Source organism: Taurulus bubalis (assembly GCF_910589615.1).
Source record: "Taurulus bubalis genome assembly, chromosome: 9".
Lineage (NCBI taxonomy): Eukaryota > Metazoa > Chordata > Actinopteri > Perciformes > Cottidae > Taurulus > Taurulus bubalis.
Genome location: NC_136597.1, coordinates 29059336 through 29086038, shown reverse-complemented (window position 1 = coordinate 29086038; position 26703 = coordinate 29059336). Strand labels below are relative to the sequence as shown.

The following is a 26703-nucleotide window of genomic DNA, read 5'->3' as shown; positions in this document are numbered from 1 at the left end:
TACGCTGCCCTTCTGGTTCCTCTTTACCTTCTATAAAGGTTGTGAAGTCCAACCCTGGACATTGTTCTCTCCTCTGATTTTAATTTTGAACGTGTAATTTTGAAGACGCTTCTTCCACATCTTGCTTCTGCTTCCTCTGCCTGCTTCTTCCTCATGAAACATGTCTTCCTCTGTCTGGTGCTTCCTCGTGAAACACATGTCTTCCTCTGTCTGGTGCTTCCTCATGAAACATGTCTTCCTCTGTCTGGTGCTTCCTCATGAAACATGTCTTCCTCTGTCTGGTGCTTCCTCATGAAACATGTCTTCCTCTGTCTGGTGCTTCCTCATGAAACATGTCTTCCTCTATCTGGTGCTTCCTCATGAAACATGTCTTCCTCTGTCTGGTGCTTCCTCATGAAACATGTCTTCCTCTGTCTGGTGCTTCCTCATGAAACACACGTACAGAAGTGATTGTGCTGCTTCATGCATTTGTTCTTCTTCACCTGATCTGTGGACTCGTTGTCTTCTCTGATCCCGTTGTAGAGCTGCTGGATGACATCCAGAAGCTTCATGAAGCCTTCATGTTGGACGAGCAGAGAGTGAGGAACGCCACCAACGCTGTGGAGGACTCCATGGACAGCAGGCAGGAAGTCAAACACAAACTGAACATGCGCAGCAGGAGAGGAGACGCGGCACTGCTGGAGAAGAAGGTCCAAGAGCTCAGCGTGGCCAATCTCAACCGAGTGGTAAGTGCCACCCTTCAGAGTCACGTGACATGCATCAACCAATCAGAGCAGCATGAGCTAATAGTGGTGTCAGTGAGGTGAATAAGCCTCTTCGTGACCTTCCACCCTTGTATTGTGGTCTGATGCAGATCTGTGGAGGACCACGTCTGGAGGACTGCTCAGGATGTGGTGGAGCTCTGTGTGTTCTGGATTTGGGGAAAAGGAAATGTGGAGGTCCAAACTGTGATGGAGTCATTCCAGTCAGTCAGAAAGCTTCAGAGACAGCAGAGAGAGTGAAGGAGCAACTCCTCACCCTCCCATCCCGTCTGCAGGAGGCCAAGAACAAGGTAGGTTTAGATTTATAAATGGCTCTACAAGTGCAGACGCTTGCTTCATAATCTCACACATTTAAAAGGCCAACAATCAATCAGAAACTCTTCAGTCACTTGAAGTACAAACGGATTGTAAACTGATACAAATATAATCCAGGAACCAAACAACGTTACTCAACAGCCTGTTGGCTTCATGCCTGAAGAATTCACACTTCAAAACATATATGGGTTTCTTTCTTCTCTGCGCCTTGTTTCTTTCCTACTGTTGACATGCTGTGTATTCAAGACTCTGAACCCCAAGTTTCCCCCCGAACGCTTCACAGCAGCCCACTGCTTTTCATGCTTACGATGGTTAAATGCACAGCTCTAGATTGCTGGTCGCTTTACTGCTTCACTGTTCAATACATATTTAACTCTGTATTTTGTGTCAGATCAACAATGCCAAACAGCAAGCTCAGGACACCAAAGACCAGGCCAAAGACCTCCAGGACCATATCCACAACAACATTGACTCCCTCAAGAGAGAGAAAGATAAAACCAAGGAGCTCATCCAGAAAGTCAAAGACTACCTCATAGGTCAGTGTTCAGATCACTGCAGGAACCTGGTCCTCATCTTGTGGATCAGCCCTTTGATCCCTTTACAGATGAGCGAATGTATTGTTGAGCTCAAAGTCATATATCAGCTTTAAGAAAGATCTCAGTGGTAATAATAACTCCAACATGACACCAACACAGAGTTATTCCTTATCGTAAAGCATCCGGTGCCTCATTTAACTAGAGGAAAGAAAGACCACATCCTACAGCAGCAGATCTGAACTGTTTCCTTAAACACAACGGGATGTGTCTTTCTGCACTTGAACCTTTCATATGGTAGATGTATGTTTTACTGAAGCATTCACAAAACAACCAGCCAGCCAGTGTTATGGTCATCACAAGAAAACATAGATAAAACAAATCTTTGAGCAGGTTATTGCACCTCATGATATGATATGGAACAACATTCATATATACAGATACTAAAACATTATTAATCAGGTTTCCTCCCTGACAGATGAGATGGTTCCTCCAGAGGACATCGAGAAAATGGCCCAAGCTGTTCTGGACATCCAGCTGACGCGATCACCAGATCAGATCCGATCATTGATCAATGACATCAATAATCTGTTGTCCAACCCGAACAATCCCCCCAAAAACCTGGAGGAGCACACCAAGACTGCCCGGACCCTGCTGCAGGAAGCTCAGCAGCTCAAGTCAGTACTCACTAACTAACTAACTAACTAACTAACTATCTCACTGACTGACTCACTCACTCACTCACTATCTCACTCACTCACTCACTCACTCACTATCTCACTCACTAGCTATCTCACTCCCTCACTAACTATCTCACTCACTCACTAAATATAGAATGTGAAACTTCAACCAAAACTATTATGAAAACACTAAAATTTAACCCTAACCCTAACATTTTAACAAAAACACTCAACTTTAACCAAAAAGACTGAAGCTAAAACATACATATATTTTAGACTTAGGAGTATAACAGTATGTACAGATGGATAATGTGTGTCTCCTTTCTTTGCTCATATTGGCATTTGAAGATTCCAGCCAAAGAAACCTTACTTTAGTGAACTGTAATGAGAATGTTCATCACTCAGCCGACATGTTGAAAACAAAGATTTTACAGTTTTAAATTAAACCAAACCATGAAACTTTTATAACAATCTGAATAAAACTTTAACACGAAACTCAAAGTTGGAAACTTTCAAATAAAACATGTAACCTAATTTCAACTGATATAACAAAACATGGTCCTGAAACAACGTGCCTACAAGCCTTGACTCTTTGGAAACATGAAAGGTCTATTAGCTTTCCCTTCCCTGGAGGATGAAGCCCAGTGGTTTATCTAGCTTAACGTTTAGTGACCTCACTAGTCTCATACCTGACCAAAGGGTCTTCATGAAGACTTTGTATTTTGAAGGTGTCTTGTTATTGTTTCTTATGTTGAGGGAGCGGACAAAGAACATCGATGTGGCCGAGATCCGGAGAGATATTTATGGAGCAGAGAAAGCTCAGGACAAAGCCAACGATGACCTGGACACCGGCAGCCAGGACAAGGGCATGGCCAAAAACCAAATCAAAGACGTAAAGATCAAACATATTTCCATTGAATTCAGCCCTGCCTGCTGTTGAGTGTTTCAATAAGTTATTTTATGTTCTTTTTTTTAGATGAACGACAAACTAGACGACATCGAGACAAAGCTGATGAATCGTGGATCTGAAGATCTGCAGAACGAGATTGAAGCTCTGAGGAGGAAAACTGAGCAGAACAGAGCGACGGCAAAAGATTCCAGAGAGGCTGCAGACTCTGCTTTAAACCAGACTACTGCCACAGAACCAGTAAGACTACTGCCACAGAACCAGTGTGACTACTGCCACAGAACCAATACAACTACTGACACTGCTGTCGGCTGATTTGACTTACGCTGGCTCGACAATGATTGACTCTAATTTCTTCCTACCTAAACACTTAAGAATCTATCGCCTTCTCCATGGTCTCCACAAACTCCTCCCATGCCCGTGTTTTAGCATCCGCGACCACCGCAGCTGCTTCAAGAGGGCCAACCAGGCCCGAAAAGCCTCCTTCTTCAGCTTGTCCACCATCGGGTTCTCGGGTTACCACCACAACACCAATGACCTTCCGACCACAGCTCCTAGCGGCCGCGGCCACAATAGAGGCTTTGAACATGGACCACTTGTATTCTATGTCCCCAGCCTCCCTTGGGAAGTGTGAGAAGTTCTTCCGAAGGTGGGAGTTGAAGACTTCCTGGGCAGGATCATCTGCCAGACATTCCCAGTTCACCCTCACTACACGTTTGGGCTTGCCAGGTCTTTCTAGCCGACTCCATCTGATCCAGCTCACCACCAGGTGGTGATCAGCTGACAGCTCTGCTCCTCTCTTCACCCGAGTGTCCAAGACATACGGCCGCAGATCAGTTGATACGACTACAAAGTCCATCATTGATCTCCAGCCTAAGTTGTTCTGATACCAGGTCCACTTATGAGCCTTTTTATGTTCGAACATGGTGTTTGTTATGGACAAACCGTGGCTAGCACAGAAGTCCAATAACAAAACACCGCTCGGGTTCCTCCCAATCACCCCCCTCCAGGTTTCTCTGTCATTGCCAACATGAGCGTTGAAGTCTCCCAGGAGAACTATGGCGTCGCCACCGACTCCAAGAAGGCAGTTCGGAGTATTCGGATACTCCGAACTGTTTGGTGCATAAGCACAAACAACAGTCAAAGCCTTACTCCCCGCAACCCGTAGGTGCAGGGAGGTGACCCAGTATTATACAGTATTCAGTATGCAATATCCAGTACAGATTGAGAATGTAGTATTCAGTATGCACTACATATGCAGTATGCAGTACATACTGTTTGAGTACATAGTATTCAGTATGCGATACAGATTGAAAACGTAGTATTCAGTATGCGGTACAGATTGAGAACGTAGTATTCAGTATGCAGTATGCGGTACAGATTGAGAACGTAGTATTCAGTATGCAGTATGCGGTACAGATTGAGAACGTAGTGCCCTTTCTGTAGAATCTTACCACCTGCTTTGTGCAACAGGAACTGCGTGATGCGATGAAGCAGTTTGAGCTTTTGAACCAGAAACGGTCCAATCAGCTGGTTGGAGATGAAGCTGGAGAACGACTGAGGAAGATGATAGAGGAGACTGAGGAAGTAAAGGAGCAGGTGAAGGACAAACTCCAACAGCTGCAAGGTATTATTAGTACTTTGACTTGTATTGTGACATCATAACAAATACATTGAGCAGAAACATGAGTACTACTGTTGTATTCCAGTGTCATAAATGTACTGTGTGTTGTCAGATCTGGAGGAGAAGATCCAGCAGCTGATCAAGAACAAAGAGGACAAAGCCGCTGAGGTCTCCAAGTTGTTAGAAACTGTGGATTCACTTCGACGGGAAATCTCCAAACGGGCCGAAAGATACGTCAGCTGTACCTCATAATACTACTGAATACTACATACTGTAATACAGCACCCCATGAATACTACTGAGTACTTCATACTGTAATACTGCAATCCATAAATACTGCTGAGTACTACATACTGTAATACAGCACCCCATGAATGCTACTGAGCCCCATGAATACTACTGAGTACTACATACTGTAATACAGCACCCCATGAATACTACTGAGTACTACATACTGTAATACAGCACCCCATGAATATTACTGAGTACTACATACTGTAATACAGCACCCCATGAATATTACTGAGTACTACATACTGTAATACAGCACCCCATGAATGCTACTGAGTACTACATACTGTAATACAGCACCCCATTAATACTACTGAGTACTTCATACTGTAATACTGCACTCCATAAATACTACTGAGTACTACATACTGTAATACAGCACCCCATGAATGCTACTGAGCCCCATGAATACTACTGAGTACTACATACTGTAATACAGCACCCCATGAATATTACTGAGTACTACATACTGTAATACAGCACCCCATGAATGCTACTGAGTACTACATACTGTAATACAGCACCCCATTAATACTACTGAGTACTTCATACTGTAATACTGCACTCCATAAATACTACTGAGTACTACATACTGTAATACAGCACCCCATGAATGCTACTGAGTACTACATACTGTAATACAGAACCCAATGAATGCTACTGAGTACTACATACTGTAATACAGCACCCCATTAATACTAATGAGTACTTGATACTGTAATACTGCACTCCATAAATACTACTGAGTACTACATACTGTAATACTGCACCCCATAAATACTACTGAGTACTACGTACTAAAACACAGGTCTTTATAAATACAGGTTCACAAACCAGTACTTCCAAAGTTTCAGACATGAGAACCTTTAAGAGATTGTTTTTCTATATAAATTGTATTGACACTTCATCATGTACTTATTATGTACTATAATTTAGGATATACACAATGTAACCTATTTGGAGGTCCTTACCCATATGTTAGTCACTTCTGTCTTAAAACATTTTTGTTTTAATTTAGATTTACTGTAATTACTAATTGCTTTAATGATGCTTCACATTAAATCTAAATATACAAAACAAAACTTGGATTAATTTTCTTTATTTTCTAACTCTAATTTCTCAAAGTTGTGCAGTTGACATTTATTCATTAAAAAGAAATGTGTGAAAGGTTTTTTCATTTAATTGATGTTACATGCATAGTCTCTGAGGTTATGGAGAATTTGAGATTTTGAGCTCTACAAATTGAACAGAATTGAGTATATTCTCGTTGGATGGGTTAAATGCAGAGATGTGTGTGTGTGTGTGTGTGTGTGTGTGTGTGTGTGTGTGTGTGTGTGTGTGTGTGTGCGTGTGTGTGTGTGTGTGTGTGTGTGTGTGTGTGTGTGTGTGTTGTTTCCATTCATTTGTTAATGTATGTCATCAGACAGATCAGCCGATCTCTTACTGGCTGAGAGCTCAGCTCTGCAGGCCACCACACGTTCACAGTCATTACCCACGATGCAACAGGGCATGCGGTCCTGAATGAGTCTTCAGATGTTCAGGTGGGGGGTCGGACCCAAAACGCCCTTCCCCCAAAACACACACCCACCTCCTGCTGCTTTGTTATTGCAGGTGAGGTCTAACTGTGTGTGTGTGTGTGTGTGTGTGTGTGTGTGTGTGTGTGTGTGTGTGTGTGTGTGTGTGTTGGGGGAGGCTCAGGAATGTCTTTTGTCTGTAGAGTCCTGGGGGGGGAAGAGTGTCACCTCGGAACTACAGAAGAAGAACCATCATTTAATGATACCAAGAGAACACCGTGACCGATGAGAACACTGAATAATAATAATAATAATAATAATAATAATATATAACTAATATAATGATGTGATAGTGTAACATGTGACAGACAGACAGAGACCAAACAAAGAGACCGAGACCAGCAGGACCCTAGAACCTGGAGGGTCCACATGGGCCGTGAAGTCTTGATCAAGGACCAAGAGAGCGACAGTTATTGATTTTCAGAATAAAAGCCACTGATTAAAAGATCCCAATCAGAAGCAAATACTTCATTTATGTTTCACATATTTAACTTTGTTTTGTTTTGTAACCTAATTTCATTGGGTTCATTATTATTATTAATATTTACTTCCTATGTGTTCTCTTATTTAAACAGCAGGTCTACTCTAGACAAACCTGCTGCAGCTTTATTCTGAAAGTCATCCCGGAAGTCCCGTCCTGAGGTGTCGTACCGGTGAAATCAGAGGCGGAGCCACAACAGGTCTGAGAGTCTGAGGCGGAGGAGGTCTGACGCTCCCCGGGGTTTAGGAGTCTGCAGAGGGATACAGGTCTGGAGAGAGATACAGGTCTGGAGAGAGATACAGGTCTGGAGAGAGATACAGGTCTGGAGAGAGATACAGGTCTGGAGAGAGATACAGGTCTGGAGAGAGATACAGGTCTAGAGAGAGATACAGGTCTGGAGAGAGATACAGGTCTGGAGAGAGATACAGGTCTAGAGAGAGATACAGGTCTGGAGAGAGATACAGGTCTGGAGAGAGATACAGGTCTGGAGAGTTGGGCGACTTGGAGGTTTCGTTTGGTTTGAAGTTTTGTCGGATTTCCAGATTTCTTTTTATTATTTTTATTTTTTTACATCGAGACCAGATCGAGACCAGACCAGAGAGCATGTGGGTCCTCCAGCTGTTGGTGCTGCTCGGTGAGTTTACCTGAAAACCTCTAAAGGCTTTAATAATAATTAAATACTTTAATAATTAAATACTGAAAATACTTTGTTACTTAAATAATGAAATGCGTTATTACTTAAATAATGAAATACTTCAATATTGAAATACTTTATTACTTAAATAATGCAATGCTTCAATACTTTATTACTTAAATGATTAAATACTTATATACTTTATTACTTAAATGATAACGTAATAATCATCTTGCTTTAATATTTTACTTGATACTTTATAATTGTGTATTTAAAATGATTTTCATAATAATAAACAAAAGAAATGAAAAATTGATTTGGATCAGATGTTGATAATTTCTGTGATGAGATCTGATCAGAGATCAATAAGAATCTGACCCAGGACCTGTATGTAAACGAGCTACGTCACTGATGGTGTCACTAAGCCCCTCCCCCATGGCCACTCGTCTGTTAAACTGGATCTTCATCATTAGTTCCTCATAGTCAATATTTATTATTTCAAACAAATGCAAACATCAAACCAATTATATTTCGTCATTCATGTCAACCAGCAGCCAATCAGAAAGCCCCTTTGAACATTATATGAATATGGTAATTGTTTTATATTCAAACTCTTCATTTCCTCCTTCTGGGGAATTATTGGGAAAACGACAAAAAAGGACTAAATGGCCAAATTGCTATAGCGCCCCCTAGTGTTTAAATCAGATATTCTGGGTGAGGGGCGTCGCTGGTCCAAGTTCTAGGGGGGCTAGAGAGCCATTACAATATATATATATATATATATATATATATATATATATATATCACGCCTATATCAGATGGCTATTTTCACCAAGCCTGACAAGTGTGCCAAATTTTGTGAGTTTTCGAGTGGGGCAAGTACCCCAAAAATGCACCCAATGTACAAAATTAAAAATCAGAAGAATAACAAATAAAGATCCTTAGAATTTGAATATGTCAGTCGCTTGGAGCCTAATAAAGAGTCCACCTAAACCACCTGAACCACCTAAACCACCTGAACCACCTGAACCACCTAAACCACCTGGACCACCTGAACCACCTGGACCACCTGAACTACCTAAACCACCTGAACCACCTAAACCACCTAAACCACCTGAACCACCTAAACCACCTGGACCACCTGGACCACCTGAACCACCTGGACCACCTGAACTACCTAAACCACCTGAACCACCTAAACCACCTGGACCACCTAAACCACCTGGACCACCTGAACCACCTAAACCACCTGGACCACCTGGACCACCTGAACCACCTGGACCACCTGAACTACCTAAACCACCTGAACCACCTAAACCACCTGGACCACCTAAACCACCTAAACCACCTGAACCACCTAAACCACCTGGACCACCTGGACCACCTGAACCACCTGGACCACCTGAACTACCTAAACCACCTGAACCACCTAAACCACCTGGACCACCTAAACCACCTGGACCACCTGAACCACCTAAACCACCTGGACCACCTGGACCACCTGAACCACCTGGACCACCTGAACTACCTAAACCACCTGAACCACCTAAACCACCTGGACCACCTAAACCACCTGGACCACCTGAACCACCTGAACTACCTAAACCACCTGGACCACCTAAACCACCTGAACCACCTGAACCACCTAAACCACCTGGACCACCTGAACCACCTGAACCACCTAAACCACCTGGACCACCTGGACCACCTGAACCACCTGGACCACCTGAACTACCTAAACCACCTTAACCACCTAAACCACCTGGACCACCTAAACCACCTGGACCACCTGAACCACCTGAACTACCTAAACCACCTGGACCACCTAAACCACCTGAACCACCTGAACCACCTGAACCACCTGAACTACCTAAACCACCTGAACCACCTGAACCACCTGAACCACCTGGACCACCTAAACGACCTGGACCACATGAACCACATGAACCACCGAAACCACATGAACCACCTGAACCACCTAAACCACCTGAACCACCTAAACCACCTGGACCACATGAACCACCTAAACCACCTGAACCACCGAATCCACATGAACCACCTAAACCACCTGAACCACCTAATCCACATGAACCACCTAAACCACCTGAACCACCTAAACCACCCGAACCACCTAATCCACATGAACCACCTAAACCACCTGAACCACCTAAACCACCTGAACCACCTAAACCACATGAACCACCTGAACCACCTAAACCACCTGAATCACCTAAACCACCTGGACCACCTGAACCACCTGAACCACCTAAACCACCTGGACCACCTGGACCACCTGGACCACCTAAACCACCTGGACCACCTAAACCACCTGGACCACCTGAACCACCTAAACCACCTGGACCACCTGAACCACCTGAACCACCTAAACCACCTGGACCACCTGGACCACCTGAACCACCTGGACCACCTGAACTACCTAAACCACCTGAACCACCTAAACCACCTGGACCACCTAAACCACCTGGACCACCTGAACCACCTGAACTACCTAAACCACCTGGACCACCTAAACCACCTGAACCACCTGAACCACCTGAACCACCTGAACTACCTAAACCACCTGAACCACCTGAACCACCTGAACCACCTGGACCACCTAAACCACCTGGACCACATGAACCACATGAACCACCGAAACCACATGAACCACCTGAACCACCTAAACCACCTGAACCACCTAAACCACCTGGACCACATGAACCACCTAAACCACCTGAACCACCGAATCCACATGAACCACCTAAACCACCTGAACCACCTAATCCACATGAACCACCTAAACCACCTGAACCACCTAAACCACCTGAACCACCTAAACCACATGAACCACCTAAACCACCTAAACCACCTAAACCACCTAAACCACCTGGACCACCTAAACCACCTGGACCACCTAAACCATGTGAACCACCTAAACCACCTGAACCACCTAAACCACATGAACCACCTGGACCACCTAAACCATGTGAACCACCTAAACCACCTGAACCACCTAAAACACCTAAAACACCTGGACCACCTAAACCACCTAAACCACCTAAACCACCTGGACCACCTAAACCATGTGAACCACCTAAACCATGTGAACCACCTAAACCACATGAACCACCTGGACCACCTAAACCACCTGGACCACCTAAACCATGTGAACCACCTAAACCACCTGAACCACCTAAACCATGTGAACCACCTAAACCACCTAAACCACCTGGACCACCTAAACCACCTGGACCACCGAAACCACCTGGACCATCTAAACCATGTGAACCACCTAAACCACCCCTAACCCTAACCCTTAACCTTTTTTTTACCTCGGGGCCCATTCAAATATTAACACTGTATTGGTTTATTAACTAATTGATCAGACTCTTGGTTTGATTTGTATTCAATAACTAAATCAAATCTACCGACAGTTCAACAAGCATAAACCTTGTCAAATAAATGACCTGATGCAATGTGATCATCACCAAGACATTTATTGATCATGTGTATGTAAACCTGCACGGACATCAAGTCATGGAACAAATCAAGTTAATACAATAACTCATTTAAAGGCTCAAGTCAGGCGTATTAACACAAAAATAACTAACTATTTGATTTTTCTAAAAAAAAAAAATAAGAGAAAAAATTGAAATTTGACAAATACATAATGTGGTAATAAAATAAATACACTGCACAATTATTAGGAAAGTAGTTTGTTATATTATTTAACTACTACAGTGCTCTTGGGGGGAGCTTGGAGTCGAGTCGCTGCTCCTTCGTGTCGAAAGGAGTCAGCTGAGGTGGTTCAGCATCTAGTCAGGATGCCTCCTGGACGCCTCCCATTAGAGGTTTTCCAGGCACGTCCAACTGGTAGGAGACCCCGGGGAAGACCGAGGACACGCTGGAGGGATTATATCTCCCGGCTGGCCTTGGAACGCCTCGGGATCCCCCAGAATGAGCTGGAAAGTGTTGCGGGTGAGAGGGAAGCCTGGGTCGGCCTGCTGAACCTGCTGCCACCGCGACCCAACCCCGGATAAGCGGCTGATAATGGATGGAGTGCTCTTGGATAATCCACAATGTTCGAAAAACCTCAAACCTGAATATTTAAGACAGTAAAAGTAAGGTTTTTACTTTCTTAGGAGAATATCTGTGCTGTGTGTTTATAATTATTGGGCACACAATTCAAAATAATAATTTTCAAATTAAATAAACTGTAAATAACATTTAAATAAAGTGCAAATTAAAAGATAGCTTTATGATGTGAATGATATGCTTCAGCAGGCTTCATGTTTCAGAACCAGAAGTTGCTCTTCATATCTGTGACAGCTGGCTTTCACAGCACATGTGGAGTTGCCCGTCAGTGACAGACAGACCTTTCTGCATCTGTACATCGTCCTTTATCTGGAAACATCCCACCGGCTTTCCCACGAGCGTTGGATGTTTGGTCTCTAGATATCGCTTTAGCTGTGAAGCCTTTAGTGCTGCGTTAGCTAGCAAGGCTAGTGTTAGCTGGCGTTAGCTAGCGTTAGCTCACACACAGGCTCAGGGCTCCGCCTCGTTACCTCCGTTCACAAAGCCCTACTTCGTGAAGTCAGGATTATACTTCACAAACATTTAGACGTTTGGGTGTTCAGCAGCACTTTAGTCTTCATGTTTTCTTTTGAAATACTTCTCTATAATCACTGACCTAAACCACGTAAATCACCTAAACCACTACATTTTTTATTTATTTATATAATTAAAAGTTATATCTATTTTATAATGTAATTGTTTTTCACAAATACACTACATGTATTATAACTATTTTTCCCTATTAGCTTATTTTCTCATTGACCAGCTGTAAAACTAAACATACAGAGCAGGCGTAGGTACCAAGTCCCCGGCCCGCCACTGCCTGGACCACATGAACCACGTTCACCAGAACCTCTGCTCTCAGTCCTGCAGGTATTCATCTACGCTCAGGATGACGGCGGCCTCCCGGAGTTCAGTGACGTGTGCACAGAGGGCAGCTGTTACCCGGCAACAGGAGACCTTCTGATTGGCCGAGCCCACCAACTGTCATCCACTTCCACCTGTGGAAGCAACCGACCCGAACCGTTCTGCATCGTCAGCCACCTGCAGGTAAACAACAACGCATTAACAACACAACATTCAGGTAAACAACAACGCATTAACAACACAACATGCAGGTAAACAACAACACATTAACAACACAAACATGCAGGTAAACAACAACGCATTAACAACACAACCTGCAGGTAAACAACAACACATTAACAACACAAACATGCAGGTAAACAACAACACATTAACAACACAAACATGCAGGTAAACAACAACACATTAACAACACAAACATGCAGGTAAACAACAACACATTAACAACACAAACATGCAGGTAAACAACAACACATTAACAACACAAACATGCAGGTAAACAACAACACATTAACAACACAACTTGTAGGTAAACAACAACACATTAACAACACAAACATGCAGGTAAACAACAACGCATTAACAACACAACTTGCAGGTAAACAACAACACATTAACAACACAAACATGCAGGTAAACAACAACGCATTAACAACACAACATGCAGGTAAACAACAACGCATTAACAACACAACATGCAGGTAAACAACAACGCATTAACAACACAACATGCAGGTAAACAACAACGCATTAACAACACAACATGCAGGTAAACAACAACACATTAACACTCTGCTCAACACATCATTGGAGACTTTCAGAAGCCTAATGCCGTGTTCACACCAAAACAGTTGCGAATTTTCGCAACGCCACTTCGCCTATATCGCGCCGCAGGTATAAAATTCGCTATGTGGTTAATCCGTTTTTTCGCAACCATCGCTGGGGAAAAGGGGAGGGGCTTATCTCTGTGTCTTGAAAACATTTACTATTTCCTTCATCCACCAGGTAAATAACCACTAGTTCTGCTTTATACTTGTTGAGGAAGTCCCACACACGTCGGAACATCAACCGCCCCGTGTCTGGGTTCATAATATTATCCGTAGTCGCACACAGCTCCTCCTCCAGGACGAGTGTCTGAGTGAAGCCGCTTCCAGCGCTCCTTCAGGACCAGCAGTTTCATTCAGTAACGGCAGTGATGCCGGGCGGAGCTTCTCAACGCTGATTGGCTTTTGCAACTCCGCGTCATGCGAATTATTTGCTGGAGTTGAAATATTTGAACGCCGGCGAAAAAGCGGAAAAGCGGAGTTGCGAATATTCGCAACACTGTTTCGCCTCTATCGCGACGCCCGGCGAAAAATCCGCTTTTTCGCAACCTAACGCGTCTGTGCATTGACTAAACATGAAATCTGGACGCGCGAATATTTCGCAACTGTTTTGGTGTGAACACGGCATAAGACTAGCTGATCATTCAGAGAGAAGATGTTATTCCTTAAGAAACCTTTGAATAACCGCTTACACACACACACACACACACACACACACACACACACACACATGATGACTAACCCCGACAGTGTTTTTGTTTCTTCTTAACTTTGATTGGACAGTCAGTGTGTTTAGTTAAAGTGTGTGTGTGTGTGTGTGTGTGTGAGAGAGAGAGAGAGAGAGAGAGAGAGAGAGAGAGAGAGAGAGAGAGAGAGAGACAGTCTGCAGTGTTTCCTGTGTAAACTACCTCCCTAGAAGGGAACACTGAGCTGCGACAGCACACAGATGTTTGTCCAGATGTTTCTGTGTAAACTGAGCATGCTCAGTGTGAAGCCGTGACTGTGGAATCCGAGTTTAGTTCTCTTGTCTTGACCACAGAGCTTCCGGTTCCAGTGGAACCATCACACACTGGTTTCATCTCTGGGAAACTGATTCCAGAGCTCAGAGCTCGACAGCAGGAGGAAACTTAGCTTTCTGTCTGTGACCTCATCATGTTAATAAAACACAATAACTTTACTCCTACAGAGTCTGAACGCTAATATTAACTGTAGGGAGCGACTATTATATTTAATAAACTGTATCTGACACAGTTTATTAAATATAATAACTGGCTCCGCTCTGCTCCAGCTCTCCTTCTCTGATCATATTCAGCAGGGAGGAACTTTTAAACATCAGTCCACAGGTCAAACTTTGTCATTGAACCGGAAAGTTCTACAGAGATTTAGTTTGAGGATTTAAACTCAATCAGTCCCACTAGATGGATGAACTGCTGCTCCTCAACAGAGCAAACACGCCCTTGTTTCACTGAAACCTGGCTGGGTGAACACTGCGGCTCTATCGGGATCAACCAGAGGAGGCGGAACCTGCTTTACATTCTCGAGGGTTGGTGTGCAGATGTCACAGAGTTGAAGAGATCATGCAGCCCTCACTTAGAAACCCTCTTCATGGACTGTAAACCTTTTTATTCACCGCAGGAGTTCTCTTCATTCATTCTGGCCGTGTTTACATCCCACATCAGGCCTGTTAGTGAGGAGCTCCAACACCTGGCTAAGCAGATCACTGACACAGAGCACCAACACCCAGACTCCCTGCTCGGGGTTCTTAAGGGACTTTAACCTCAGCAAATAGCTGCCCAAATACAGACAGCATATTAAATGTAGCAGCAGAAACAAAAACACACTGGACCACTGATACACTGTACTACAGGATGCATACCACTCAGTACTATAGGATGCATACTGCTCAGTACTACAGGATGCATACCACTCAGTACTATAGGATGTATACCACTCAGTACTACAGGATGCATACCACTCAGTACTATAGGATGCATACTGCTCAGTACTACAGGATGCATACCACTCAGTACTATAGGATGCATACTGCTCAGAACTACAGGATGCATACTGCTCAGTACTACAGGATGTATACCACTCAGTACTACAGGATGCATACCACTCAGTACTACAGGATGCATACCGCTCAGTACTATAGGATGCATACTGCTCAGTACTACAGGATGCATACCACTCAGTACTATAGGATGCATACCACTCAGTACTACAGGATGCATACCGCTCAGTACTATAGGATGCATACTGCTCAGTACTACAGGATGCATACCACTCAGTACTACAGGATGCATACTGCTCAGTACTACAGGATGTATACCACTCAGTACTACAGGATGCATACCACTCAGTACTACAGGATGCATACCGCTCAGTACTATAGGATGCATACTGCTCAGTACTACAGGATGCATACCACTCAGTACTATAGGATGCATACTGCTCAGTACTACAGGATGCATACTGCTCAGTACTACAGGATGTATACCGTTCAGTACTACAGGATGCATACCACTCAGTACTACAGGATGCATACCGCTCAGTACTATAGGATGCATACTGCTCAGTACTACAGGATGCATACTGCTCAGTACTACAAGATGTATACCGTTCAGTACTACAGGATGCATACCACTCAGTACTACAGGATGCATACCGCTCAGTACTATAGGATGCATACTGCTCAGTACTACAGGATGCATACCGCTCAGTACTACAGGATGCATACAGCTCAGTACTATAGGATGCATACTGCTCAGTACTACAGGATGCATACCGCTCAGTACTACAGGATGCATACCGCTCAGCATATCAGTGAAATGAAGGAAATTGTGTGTTTTTATATTCATATATTCTTTTAAATATAAACATGTATATTTGTACACGGTAGCTAAATGTTTATACTTACCTCTGTTCTACTTTGTTGTCCATGTTTGTTTTTGTTTGTTGTCTATTTCTGTGTATGTAAGAGAGCAAATTCCTGTATGCGTATGCATACATGGCCAATATTAAGAACTTAATCCTAGATCAGCAGTTGGTTTTACAAAAGCAAAGAAGCTGTGGTGAGAAGGTTTCCTCTTATCTCCACTGACCGAGACCACAGAAGAATCTGAGGAATTCACCTCATTGTTAACCCTTTCCTCCCCCTCGGTCTGCCTATCACTCTCTCTTGCTCAATGTCAATACACTTGTGTTGCTAATGCATAAGAATAAGAAAGAATAAATACATCTGATCATAATCATTAAAGTAAACAGGAAAATAATGATTCCATTGAAGAAGTAATATGTCTTGTCTGCCCTGAACCAGGAGGAGAAGAAGTGTTTCATGTGTGACTCTTCTTTGCCGTACGACGTGCTGACGAGTCCGACCAGCGGCCATCGCATCGACAACGTTGTCACCACGTTCGCTCCCAACAGACTGAAGACCTGGTGGCAGTCTGAGAACGGTGAGAACAGCCTGAGGTCAGAGGTCAGGTCAGTCGGACTGATTACAGATCAGAAGGTTAATGCTCATCTGGTCAAAAGCAATTAGCTCCTTTTAGTTCAGAAGGTTCCAGGAACTAGAAGGTCCAGGCTGATCCGATGATGTCATGTTTACTTGTATTGCTCTGCTGGTCCAAACAGAACATGTCTTTGTTCCATGTTACAGGTGAGCTAAGGTCTACGGTGGGCTGGAATGAACCGACGGGCTAATAAAAAATCCGTCAGTAACTTTACCGATGTTTTCTTTCTTCAGGCACAGGAAATGCAATACGGCTATGACCTGCCGGGACGCGTATACATCGTGTATAGATACGGAGGATGTGCTTCTAATTGTATAATCAGCTTGATCAATACTATTTAATATTATAATACTATTACTCTTATTTATTATGGTCACATTGAGCCTGCTCAAGGAAATCAATGCCTCTGGATTCATGTCTCCTGTGTATATTGACGTAGAGCTTGTTACTGATCAGTGTACTAATGTTCTGTGTCGGTATACTTCAATAGATTATTGATTATCTATTTGCAGGTCTGGAGAACGTCACTCTACAGCTGAACCTGGAGGCCGAGTTTCACTTCACACATCTCATTATGACCTTCAAGGTGAGCGCTCTACAGATAAACACAGAAGGGGATTCTGGGTAATCAAAGACTTTACTACTAATTGTTAGTACTTTTTAGACCATAAAGAAAGAAGACAGTTGTTTAATGTCTTCTGTGGTTGAACTGAACTCTACACTCTGATAAAGCTCTCACATAGTAAACTGGTTAGTGCTGCAGGTCTGATAGTAGTAGTGTGTCGTAGTATGCAGTAGTGTGTAGTAGTATGTGTTTTATTCATCAATCATTACAATACAATAAGTAAAGCCACAATTTAATAGTCTAAACAGAGACTGAAAAGGTATAGGTAGAAGCATAATGCTTATATATTCCTATCCTAGATTATTATCAATTAAATCAGATAATTAAATATATATATATATATATATATATATATATATATATATATATATATATATATATATATATATACATATATATATATATATATATATATATATATATGTATATATATATATATATATATATATATATATGTATGTATATTTAGTTAAAGTATGTTTTCTAACATCAACATTCTCTCTCCTCAGACGTTTCGACCTGCTGCCATGGTGATCGAGCGCTCAGCTGACTTCGGGAAGACATGGCAGCTTTATCGGTACTTCGCCTACGACTGTGAGACCTCCTTCCCCTCGGTGTCCCAGGGACCCATGCAGAAGGTCGATGACGTCATCTGCGACTCGCGTTACTCTGACATCGAGCCGTCCACTGAAGGAGAGGTACTGTGGTATTCTGAGGATGTCCAGGAAATGATATCATAATGTACTTGAGGTCACGTCACTGTGATGTCATCTTTTTAACTGTTACGTTTTTAATAAAAGTTGAAACATTTGGGGATTCCAGGTGATTTTCAGAGTGCTGGATCCAGTGTTCAGGATCGATGATCCCTACAGCCCAAGAATCCAGAGTATGCCCCCTCAAACTAGACAATAACTACTATATTATTGATTAGGTATTGTCTATCAATAACCTGTTATTGATCCTTTGTTCAGACATGTTGAAGATCACCAACCTGCGGGTGAAGTTCACCAGACTGCACACGCTCGGAGATAACTTGCTGGACTCTCGTATGGAGATCAAAGAGAAGTATTATTACGCCATCTTCGACATGGTGGTCCGAGGAAACTGCTTCTGCTATGGACACGCCTCTGAGTGTGCCCCGGTCCAAGGAGCTGGCCAGACCAGTGAGGGCATGGTGAGTCTTGAAGTGGGCAGGTTGAGCTCTGAAGGGGAAAGGGTCAGTCCTAAAGGGGGAAGGGTGAGTTCTATAGGGGATAGGGGGAGTTCTAAAGGGCGAGTTATATAGGGGATAGGGGGAGCTCTAAAGGGTGAGTTATATAGGGCATAGGTAGAGTGAGCTCTAAAGGGTGAGTTATATAGGGCATAGGTAGGGTGAGCTCTAAAGGGTGAGTCCTATAGGGGATAGGGTGAGCTCTAAAGGGTGAGTTCTATAGGGGATAGGAGGAGCTCTAAAGGGTGAGTTCTATAGGGGATAGGAGGAGCTCTAAAGGGTGAGTTCTATAGGGGATAGGGGGAGCTCTAAAGGGTGAGTTCTATAAGTGTAAGTAGGGTGAGCTCTACAGGGTGAGTCCTATAGGGGGTAGGTAGGGTGAGCTCTACAGGGTGAGTCCTATAGGGGGTAGGTAGGGTGAGCTCTACAGGGTGAGTCCTATAGGGGATAGGGGGAGCTCTAAAGGGTGAGTCCTATAAGGGTAGGTACGGTGAGCTCTACAGAGTGAGCTCTATAAGGGTAGGTACGGTGAGCTCTACAGAGTGAGCTCTATAAGGGTAGGTAGGGTGAGCTATACAGGGTGAGCTCTATAAGGGTAGGTAGGGTGAGCTCTACAGGGTGAGTCCTATAGGGAAGTAGTACAGTAACTGCATTTTAATGTTGATGGATCATTGATCAACATATCAGATGTGAATGTGTGTGTTGTGTCTGCAGGTTCACGGTCATTGTATGTGTAACCACTACACTAAAGGTCTGAATTGTGAAAAGTGTCAGGATTTCTACCACGACTTGCCGTGGAGACCAGCCGAGGGACGCAACACTAACGCCTGCAAGAGTGAGTCCATACTGGAAGACAACCAGTACAAACTGGGGCTGCAGCTATTCATCATTTTATTAATGGAGAATTCTAGCGATTTATGTCATTGATTAATCGAGTAATCAGATTTTTAAAAAGAGGAGCGATAGTGAATATACAAAAGACAAAATAAGCAATGTATTACTTCCCTTTTTATTAAGATTTTAAGATTAAGACCCGGCATTTTTGATTGTTTAAATTGCATACCATAATATTATCTGCATTCAAGTGCCATATTTCCATCTTGGTGTCAAGACTCTTTTTTCCCAGCTGTCCTGGAGTGTCAGTGTTAACAGTCAAAAAATATAGCTTGTTATAGTCATCTATTGTGGATGCACACAACTCAAATGATATAGAAATATATTGTGTTTTCTTTTTAAATATTTGCTTTTATTACAAATATTCCTGGTGTGAGTAGTTTTAATTATATATTATAAGCTGATTAGGGTTAGTCAGGAAGTTAGCCTCATAATTTATCTCTAATATCTATTTTATATTGCTGTGAAAACCTCTCCTTCAAACAACTGCATTGACCTGCGTCTGAAACAACAGCTGCAGATTAGAGATCTATTTGACTTGACGTCTGTGTACAGCTAACTCTGACTGAATCTCATCTTTTCTTCTTCTTTGGTGTCTGTAGAGTGTAACTGTAACCAGCACTCCTCCTCGTGTCACTTCGACATGGCCGCGTTCGTGGCTTCAGGAAACATCAGTGGAGGAATCTGTGACGACTGTCAGCACAACACGGCCGGTCACAACTGTGAGCGGTGTCAACCGTTTTACTACCAACACCCAGAGAGGGACGTCAGAGACCCCAACGTCTGTCAATGTGAGTCCAGACTTTAATAAACCGTTTTACTACCAACACCCAGAGAGGGACGTCAGAGACTCCAACGTCTCTTAGGGTTAAAAATGGAAAGAGAAACGTCATTTACTTCATTTGGATAGCAAGATGTCATGATTGACTCACCAGCTTCTTCAACAGCGCTCAAAATATTGACCAACAGCTTTGTGTTGGTCTTTATTCCAAAGAGATTACTATTAGAAGCCATTACTCCACCATTATTGTGGATTGAGATGATGTCACTGTTACTGTAGCCCCCCCTCAGTGAAGTCCCTAAGCATTTTGTCCTGCCTGTGTTTCCATAGCCTGTAACTGCGACGCTCAGGGCTCACTGAACGGAGGAATATGCGACTGGACGACGGACCTCCGGGCCGGTTTGATCGCTGGTCAGTGTCGCTGTAAAGACTCCGTGGAAGGAGAGCGCTGCGAGCGCTGCAAGCAGGCGCACTACGGGATGAGCGCCACACCGGAAGGCTGTAAAGGTACGACACCGTACACGCACCTGCAGAGGAATACACACAACACCTGCAGAGAAATACACACACCTGTAGAGGATTACACACACAACTGCAGAGGAATACACACAACACCTGCAGAGGATTACACATACAACTGCAGAGGAATACACACAACACCTGCAGAGGAATACACACAACACCTGCAGAGGAATACACACACTGGTCTTGTAGCATTTGTGCGTACCTTTACTGTGCTTGTGTTTCAGCGTGTACCTGCAGCGCTGTGGGAACACTTCCTGGAGGAAGTCCCTGCGACAGTGAAACAGGAAGCTGTTTCTGTAAACGTCTGGTGACAGGACGAGACTGTGACCAGTGTGTGGTGAGAACATGCATTTACTGCTAGAACACAGTGACACCAGCTGTTCCATAACAGTCCTGTTCCTGGTCCAGTCAGACCAATTCAGCATGGTTTCTGTAGAGGTTCAGTAAATTATGAAATAATTATGTAATAATGTGTTGCCGGCTGAGCGGCTGGTAACATGAACGCAATACATATTGTTGTCATATCTTACATCTCACAGGGGAGTTTAACTGTCTTTAAAGTCTCATGTTTTAATATGACAGAAACCAGTATTCTGTTTTTAAAGATGTTTAACAAGTCAGATTGAAAAGCTGAAGAGACAGGAAGCACTGAGTGTGTGTGTGTGTGTGTGTGTGTGTGTGTGTGTGTGTGTGTGTGTGTGTGTGTGTGTGTGTGTGTGTGTGTGTGTGTGTGTGTGTGCGTGTGTGTTTTCAGTCTGAACACTGGGGTCTCAGTAATGATATGGATGGCTGCAGACCATGTGACTGTGATCTTGGAGGAGCCATCAACAACCAGTAAGTCCACATCAGGGGAAATCCAAACTATTTCCTGCTTCTAGCTCAATGCCAAGTACGCTAAGTAGAGAGTTGTGTTCTTTTGGAGTTTGGACTTTTGAGTCTGGTCTTGGGAGTCCAGACTCAAAAGGAGGACGCTGGGCGGTCTTTCTGCAGGGGAACAACAGCTGACTTGATGACGTCACCCCCTCAGCTGTTGTTGTCATGAGTTTACTCTGATTCTTCACTGTAATGAATTTTTACAGTCAAACAAAATATGACAACCCTGCTTTTTATAAGTGTGTATGTATATGTGTGTGTATGTTGTTCCTTTTTTGATGTGAGGGTCAGAGGAGATATTATAGTATTATGGTACTATAAGCTCTCTAGTGGGGTAATATGGTACTATAAGCTCTCTAGTGGGGTAATATGGTACTATGAACTCTCTAGTGGGGTAATATGGTACTATAAGCTCTCTAGTGGGGTAATATGGTACTATAAGCTCTTTAGTGGGGTAATATGGTACTATAAGCTCTTTAGTGGGGTATTATGGTACTATAAGCTCTCTAGGGGGTAATATGGTACTATGAGCTCTCTAGTGGGGTAATATGGTACTACACGCTCTCTAGTGGGGTAATATGGTACTATGAGCTCCCTAGTGGGGTAATATGGTACTATAAGCTCTCTAGTGGGGTAATATGGTACTATGAGCTCTCTATTGGGGTAATATGGTACTATGAGCTCCCTAGTGGGGTAATATGGTACTATAAGCGCCCTAGTGGGGTAATATGGTAATATGAGCTCTCTAGTGGGGTAATATGGTACTATAAGCGCTCTAGTGGGGTAATATGGTACTATAAGCTCTCTAGTGGGGTAATATGGTACTATGAGCTCTCTATTGGGGTAATATGGTACTATGAGCTCTCTAGTGGGGTAATATGGTACTATAAGCGCTCTAGTGGGGTAATATGGTACTATGAGCTCTCTAGTGGGGTAATATGGTACTATAAGCGCTCTAGTGGGGTAATATGGTACTATAAGCTCTCTAGTGGGGTAATATGGTACTATGAGCTCTCTAGTGGGGTAATATGGTACTATGAGCTCTCTAGTGGGTTTTCCAGTGGAACACCTACTGCGTGTGTGTTCGGAGCAAAAGTTCACAAATAAAAATACTATTAAGCATGTCTGCGGATGGGCTGCACAGTGGTGACCCGGCTTCAGGTTCTTTCTGGTGTTCTTACTGCCCATCATCCTCTCCTGCTTCACTTTTTGTATTTATTTTCTTCAGTTTCCTTCCCGTTGTTTACTATGTTTCAGTTATTTCTTTGTTTCTACATTTGTCACTCTGCAGGTGTGATCAGGTAAGTGGACAGTGTGTTTGCAGAGATCACATGTTCGGCCGACGCTGCGATCAAGTCGAGTCTGGATTCTACTTCATCGCTCTGGATCACTACACCTATGAGGCAGAGGATGCCAAGTTTGGACCTGTGAGTCATATTTGAACCTAAATCATTTCAAAGCCTAACCTTGCCACCGAAGGGATTACAAAAGGATCAAATAATAAAAAGATAAAAGTAACGCAGCGAATGCATCCAACTGTAACAGAGTAAAAGTCATGATTTCTCTCTAAAACTCTCTAAAAGTGAAAAGTATGCTTCATTTAAACAACTCGACATGTACAATGTACAATTTACTCATGATGCACAGATATCTGGTCCAATACTGGGCTCATGTACTTGTACTCGCAAAACTACTCTAATACAACCGAACCAGATACCACTACAGCAACGATAACCTGATAAACAAACAAGTTCAATCCAACAAAATATTTGAGCCTGGGTACAGCGGGTGTTGCGTACAGAATCTGGTAGAGAAGGTGTCGGTTAGAGAGGGTGTCGTGTATAGAGTCGGGTACAGAGGGTGTCGGGTATAGAGTCGGGTAGAGAGGGTGTCAGGTACAGAGTTGGGTACAGAGGGTGTCGGGTACAGAGTCGGGTACAGAGTCGGGTGCAGAGTCGAGTAGAGAGGGTGTCGGGTACAGAGTTGGGTACAGAGGGTGTCAGGTACAGAGTTGGGTACAGAGGGTGTCGGGTACAGAGTCGGGTACAGAGTCGAGTAGAGAGGGTGTCGGGTACAGAGTCGAGTAGAGAGGGTGTCGGGTACAGAGTCGGGTAGAGAGTCGGGTAGAGAGGGTGTCAGGTACAGAGTCGGGTACAGAGGGTGTCGGGTACAGAGTCGGGTACAGAGGGTGTCGGGTACAGAGTCGGGTAGAGTGGTTGTCGGGTACAGAGTCGGGTAGAGTGGTTGTCGGGTACAGAGTCGGGTAGAGAGGGCGTCGGGTAGACAGGGTGTTGGGTACAGAGTCGGGTAGACAGGGTGTCTGGTATAGAGTCGGGTAGAGAGGGTGTCAGGTACAGAGGGTGTCGGGTACAGAGGGTGTCGGGTATAGAGTCGGGTAGAGAGGGTGTCAGGTACAGAGGGTGTCGGGTATAGAGTCGGGTAGAGAGGGTGTCGGGTAGACAGGATGTCGGGTACAGAGGGTGTCGGGTACAGAGTCGGGTAGACAGGGTGTCGGGTAGACAGGGTGTCGGGTACAGAGGGTGTCGAGTATAGAGTCGGGTAGAGAGGGTGTCAGGTACAGAGTTGGGTACAGAGGGTGTCGGGTACAGAGTCGGGTACAGAGTCGGGTAGAGAGGGTGTCAGGTACAGAGTCGAGTATAGAGGGTGTCGGGTACAGAGTCGGGTATAGAGTCGGGTAGACAGGGTGTCTGGTATAGAGTCGGGTAGAGAGGGTGTCGGGTACAGAGGGTGTCGGGTATAGAGTCGGGTAGAGAGGGTGTCAGGTACAGAGGGTGTCGGGTATAGAGTCGGGTAGAGAGGGTGTCGGGTAGACAGGATGTCAGATACAGAGGGTGTCGGGTACAGAGTCGGGTAGAGAGGGTGTCGGGTAGACAGGGTGTCGGGTACAGAGGGTGTCGAGTATAGAGTCGGGTAGAGAGGGTGTCAGGTACAGAGTTGGGTACAGAGGGTGTCGGGTACAGAGTCGGGTACAGAGTCGGGTAGAGAGGGTGTCAGGTACAGAGTCGAGTAGAGAGGGTGTCGGGTACAGAGTCGGGTATAGAGTCGGGTAGACAGGGTGTTGGTATAGAGTCGGGTAGAGAGGGTGTCGGGTACAGAGGGTGTCGGGTATAGAGTCGGGTAGAGAGGGTGTCGGGTACAGAGGGTGTCGGGTATAGAGTCGGGTAGAGAGGGTGTCGGGTAGACAGGGTGTCGGGTAGAGAGGGTGTCGGGTACAGAGGGTGTTGGGTATAGAGTCGGGTAGAGAGGGTGTCGGGTAGAGAGGGTGTCGGGTACAGAGGGTGTCGGGTACAGAGGGTGTCGGGTACAGAGTCGGGTACAGAGGGTGTCGGTTACATAGTCGGGTAAACACTCCTGAGGAGACACAAGAGAAGCTCCTTGTTTGTCAGCTGATGATGCTGTCTTTATTGTTTATTTTACTGGCTGTAACACAAACTAACAAGATATCCTCCAGATTATAGTCTGCTGGGGACTACCTCCAATTATCTTTAATGATTACAAAGTTTGTGCTTCTCTCGACAAAGACTTCCCGTGATTATTATTATTTTCAGCACCACATGTGAGCTTCTAAAATGTTGTTTCATCCATTTTCATGTTTTCATTTTATCTCTTTAGGGAGTGACAGTGGTCCCAAGACCCCACCCTCTGGATCGCAGTCCCACCTGGACTGGTATTGGCCTTGTCAATGTCCCAGAGGGGGCCTTCCTGGAGTTCTCTGTGGACAACATCCCCCACTCCATGGAATACGACATCCTCATCCGCTTCGAGCCTCAGGTAGGATAATGTTAGTATGGTGTAGTGCCACCCACCAGCAAAACCCAAAGCATGGTGATGATTGGAGGCTGGTGTCACACTCAGAGAGACATTGATCTGAAACACCATCTACTATCAGGTCTTTTAAAACAGGACTGTGTTTAAGAGCAGTGGACATTTCAAGTTTAGCAGGATAATAACTATGGTCGACAATACAGAACAAAAAAGCTCTTCTTCACTTTCATTCAGAGATATCTGGTGACAACGTCTCAGTTAGAGACCTTCATCAAGGAGATGTCACTTCCTGAAGGAAAAAAGTTGGATCAAGATTTCACCATTATTCAAAGAAAACACACTTTGTATTGTGAATTTGCAATAAAGCAAAGTACACCGGACAGAAAAATGGAAACAACATCAAATAAGTCATAATTATAGTGGTAGTAGTGATGGTTTTATAAGTTTCAAATGTGTTTAACAGGAAGAAAGAGAAGAAAAGAAATAGATACAAATGAAATACTAATTTAAAAAAGTTGAAGAAGCAATGAAAACAAGACGTGGCAGGGAAAGATAAAGGTTTGAACCATCAAACCTGTGATGTGTCTGTTGGTCCTGCAGCTGCCTGACCAATGGGAGGAGGTCCTGATGACGGTTATGAGGCCAGGACCAATCAGAGCAGACAGTCGCTGCGTCAACACCGTGCCAGACGACGACCACCAGATGATCTCCCTCCATCCCGGCTCACGGTAATCTCTGCAAACAAAGACGTTTCACTTTTAATAATTCTAAAAAATCTGCTCATTGTCAGCTGCCAACGTATTGAACCAACTCTCCTCCTGAACCGTCTCCTGACTCATGAGAGGTGAAGGTCTTTCCTGAACCTTTAGGAATTGTGTCCGTATCCAAAGCAACAAAAGGTGGGACGCAGGACCTGAGAGTCTGAAACT

General features: G+C 44.1%; 2 protein-coding genes across 2 annotated transcripts in view; both read left to right on the top strand.

The window, feature by feature from the left end:
- lamb4 (laminin, beta 4) overlaps window positions 1–6161 on the top strand; it is a gene marked incomplete at its 5' end in the record, with an annotated part of 54200 nt that extends 48039 nt beyond the window's left edge. Inside the window, 8 exons of the mRNA XM_079223467.1 lie at window positions 523–725; window positions 854–1051; window positions 1468–1612; window positions 2088–2286; window positions 3046–3181; window positions 3266–3436; window positions 4670–4823; window positions 4933–6161. Coding sequence (XP_079079593.1) covers window positions 523–725; window positions 854–1051; window positions 1468–1612; window positions 2088–2286; window positions 3046–3181; window positions 3266–3436; window positions 4670–4823; window positions 4933–5072 — 1346 coding nt within the window. The 3' untranslated portion in view covers window positions 5073–6161. The remainder of the gene's footprint in view (window positions 1–522; window positions 726–853; window positions 1052–1467; window positions 1613–2087; window positions 2287–3045; window positions 3182–3265; window positions 3437–4669; window positions 4824–4932) is intronic.
- A 1589-nt stretch (window positions 6162–7750) lies between these two features.
- The window catches only part of lamb1a (laminin, beta 1a), a 34791-nt gene continuing 15838 nt past the window's right edge, over window positions 7751–26703 (top strand). Inside the window, exons 1-15 of the mRNA XM_079223224.1 lie at window positions 7751–7800; window positions 12740–12924; window positions 16885–17023; window positions 17593–17666; window positions 18215–18403; window positions 18528–18591; window positions 18677–18879; window positions 19630–19750; window positions 20412–20600; window positions 20921–21097; window positions 21340–21452; window positions 21870–21949; window positions 23280–23415; window positions 25622–25780; window positions 26375–26502. Of these exons, the coding sequence (XP_079079350.1) occupies window positions 7770–7800; window positions 12740–12924; window positions 16885–17023; window positions 17593–17666; window positions 18215–18403; window positions 18528–18591; window positions 18677–18879; window positions 19630–19750; window positions 20412–20600; window positions 20921–21097; window positions 21340–21452; window positions 21870–21949; window positions 23280–23415; window positions 25622–25780; window positions 26375–26502 (1988 nt within the window). The 5' untranslated portion in view covers window positions 7751–7769. The remainder of the gene's footprint in view (window positions 7801–12739; window positions 12925–16884; window positions 17024–17592; window positions 17667–18214; window positions 18404–18527; window positions 18592–18676; window positions 18880–19629; window positions 19751–20411; window positions 20601–20920; window positions 21098–21339; window positions 21453–21869; window positions 21950–23279; window positions 23416–25621; window positions 25781–26374; window positions 26503–26703) is intronic.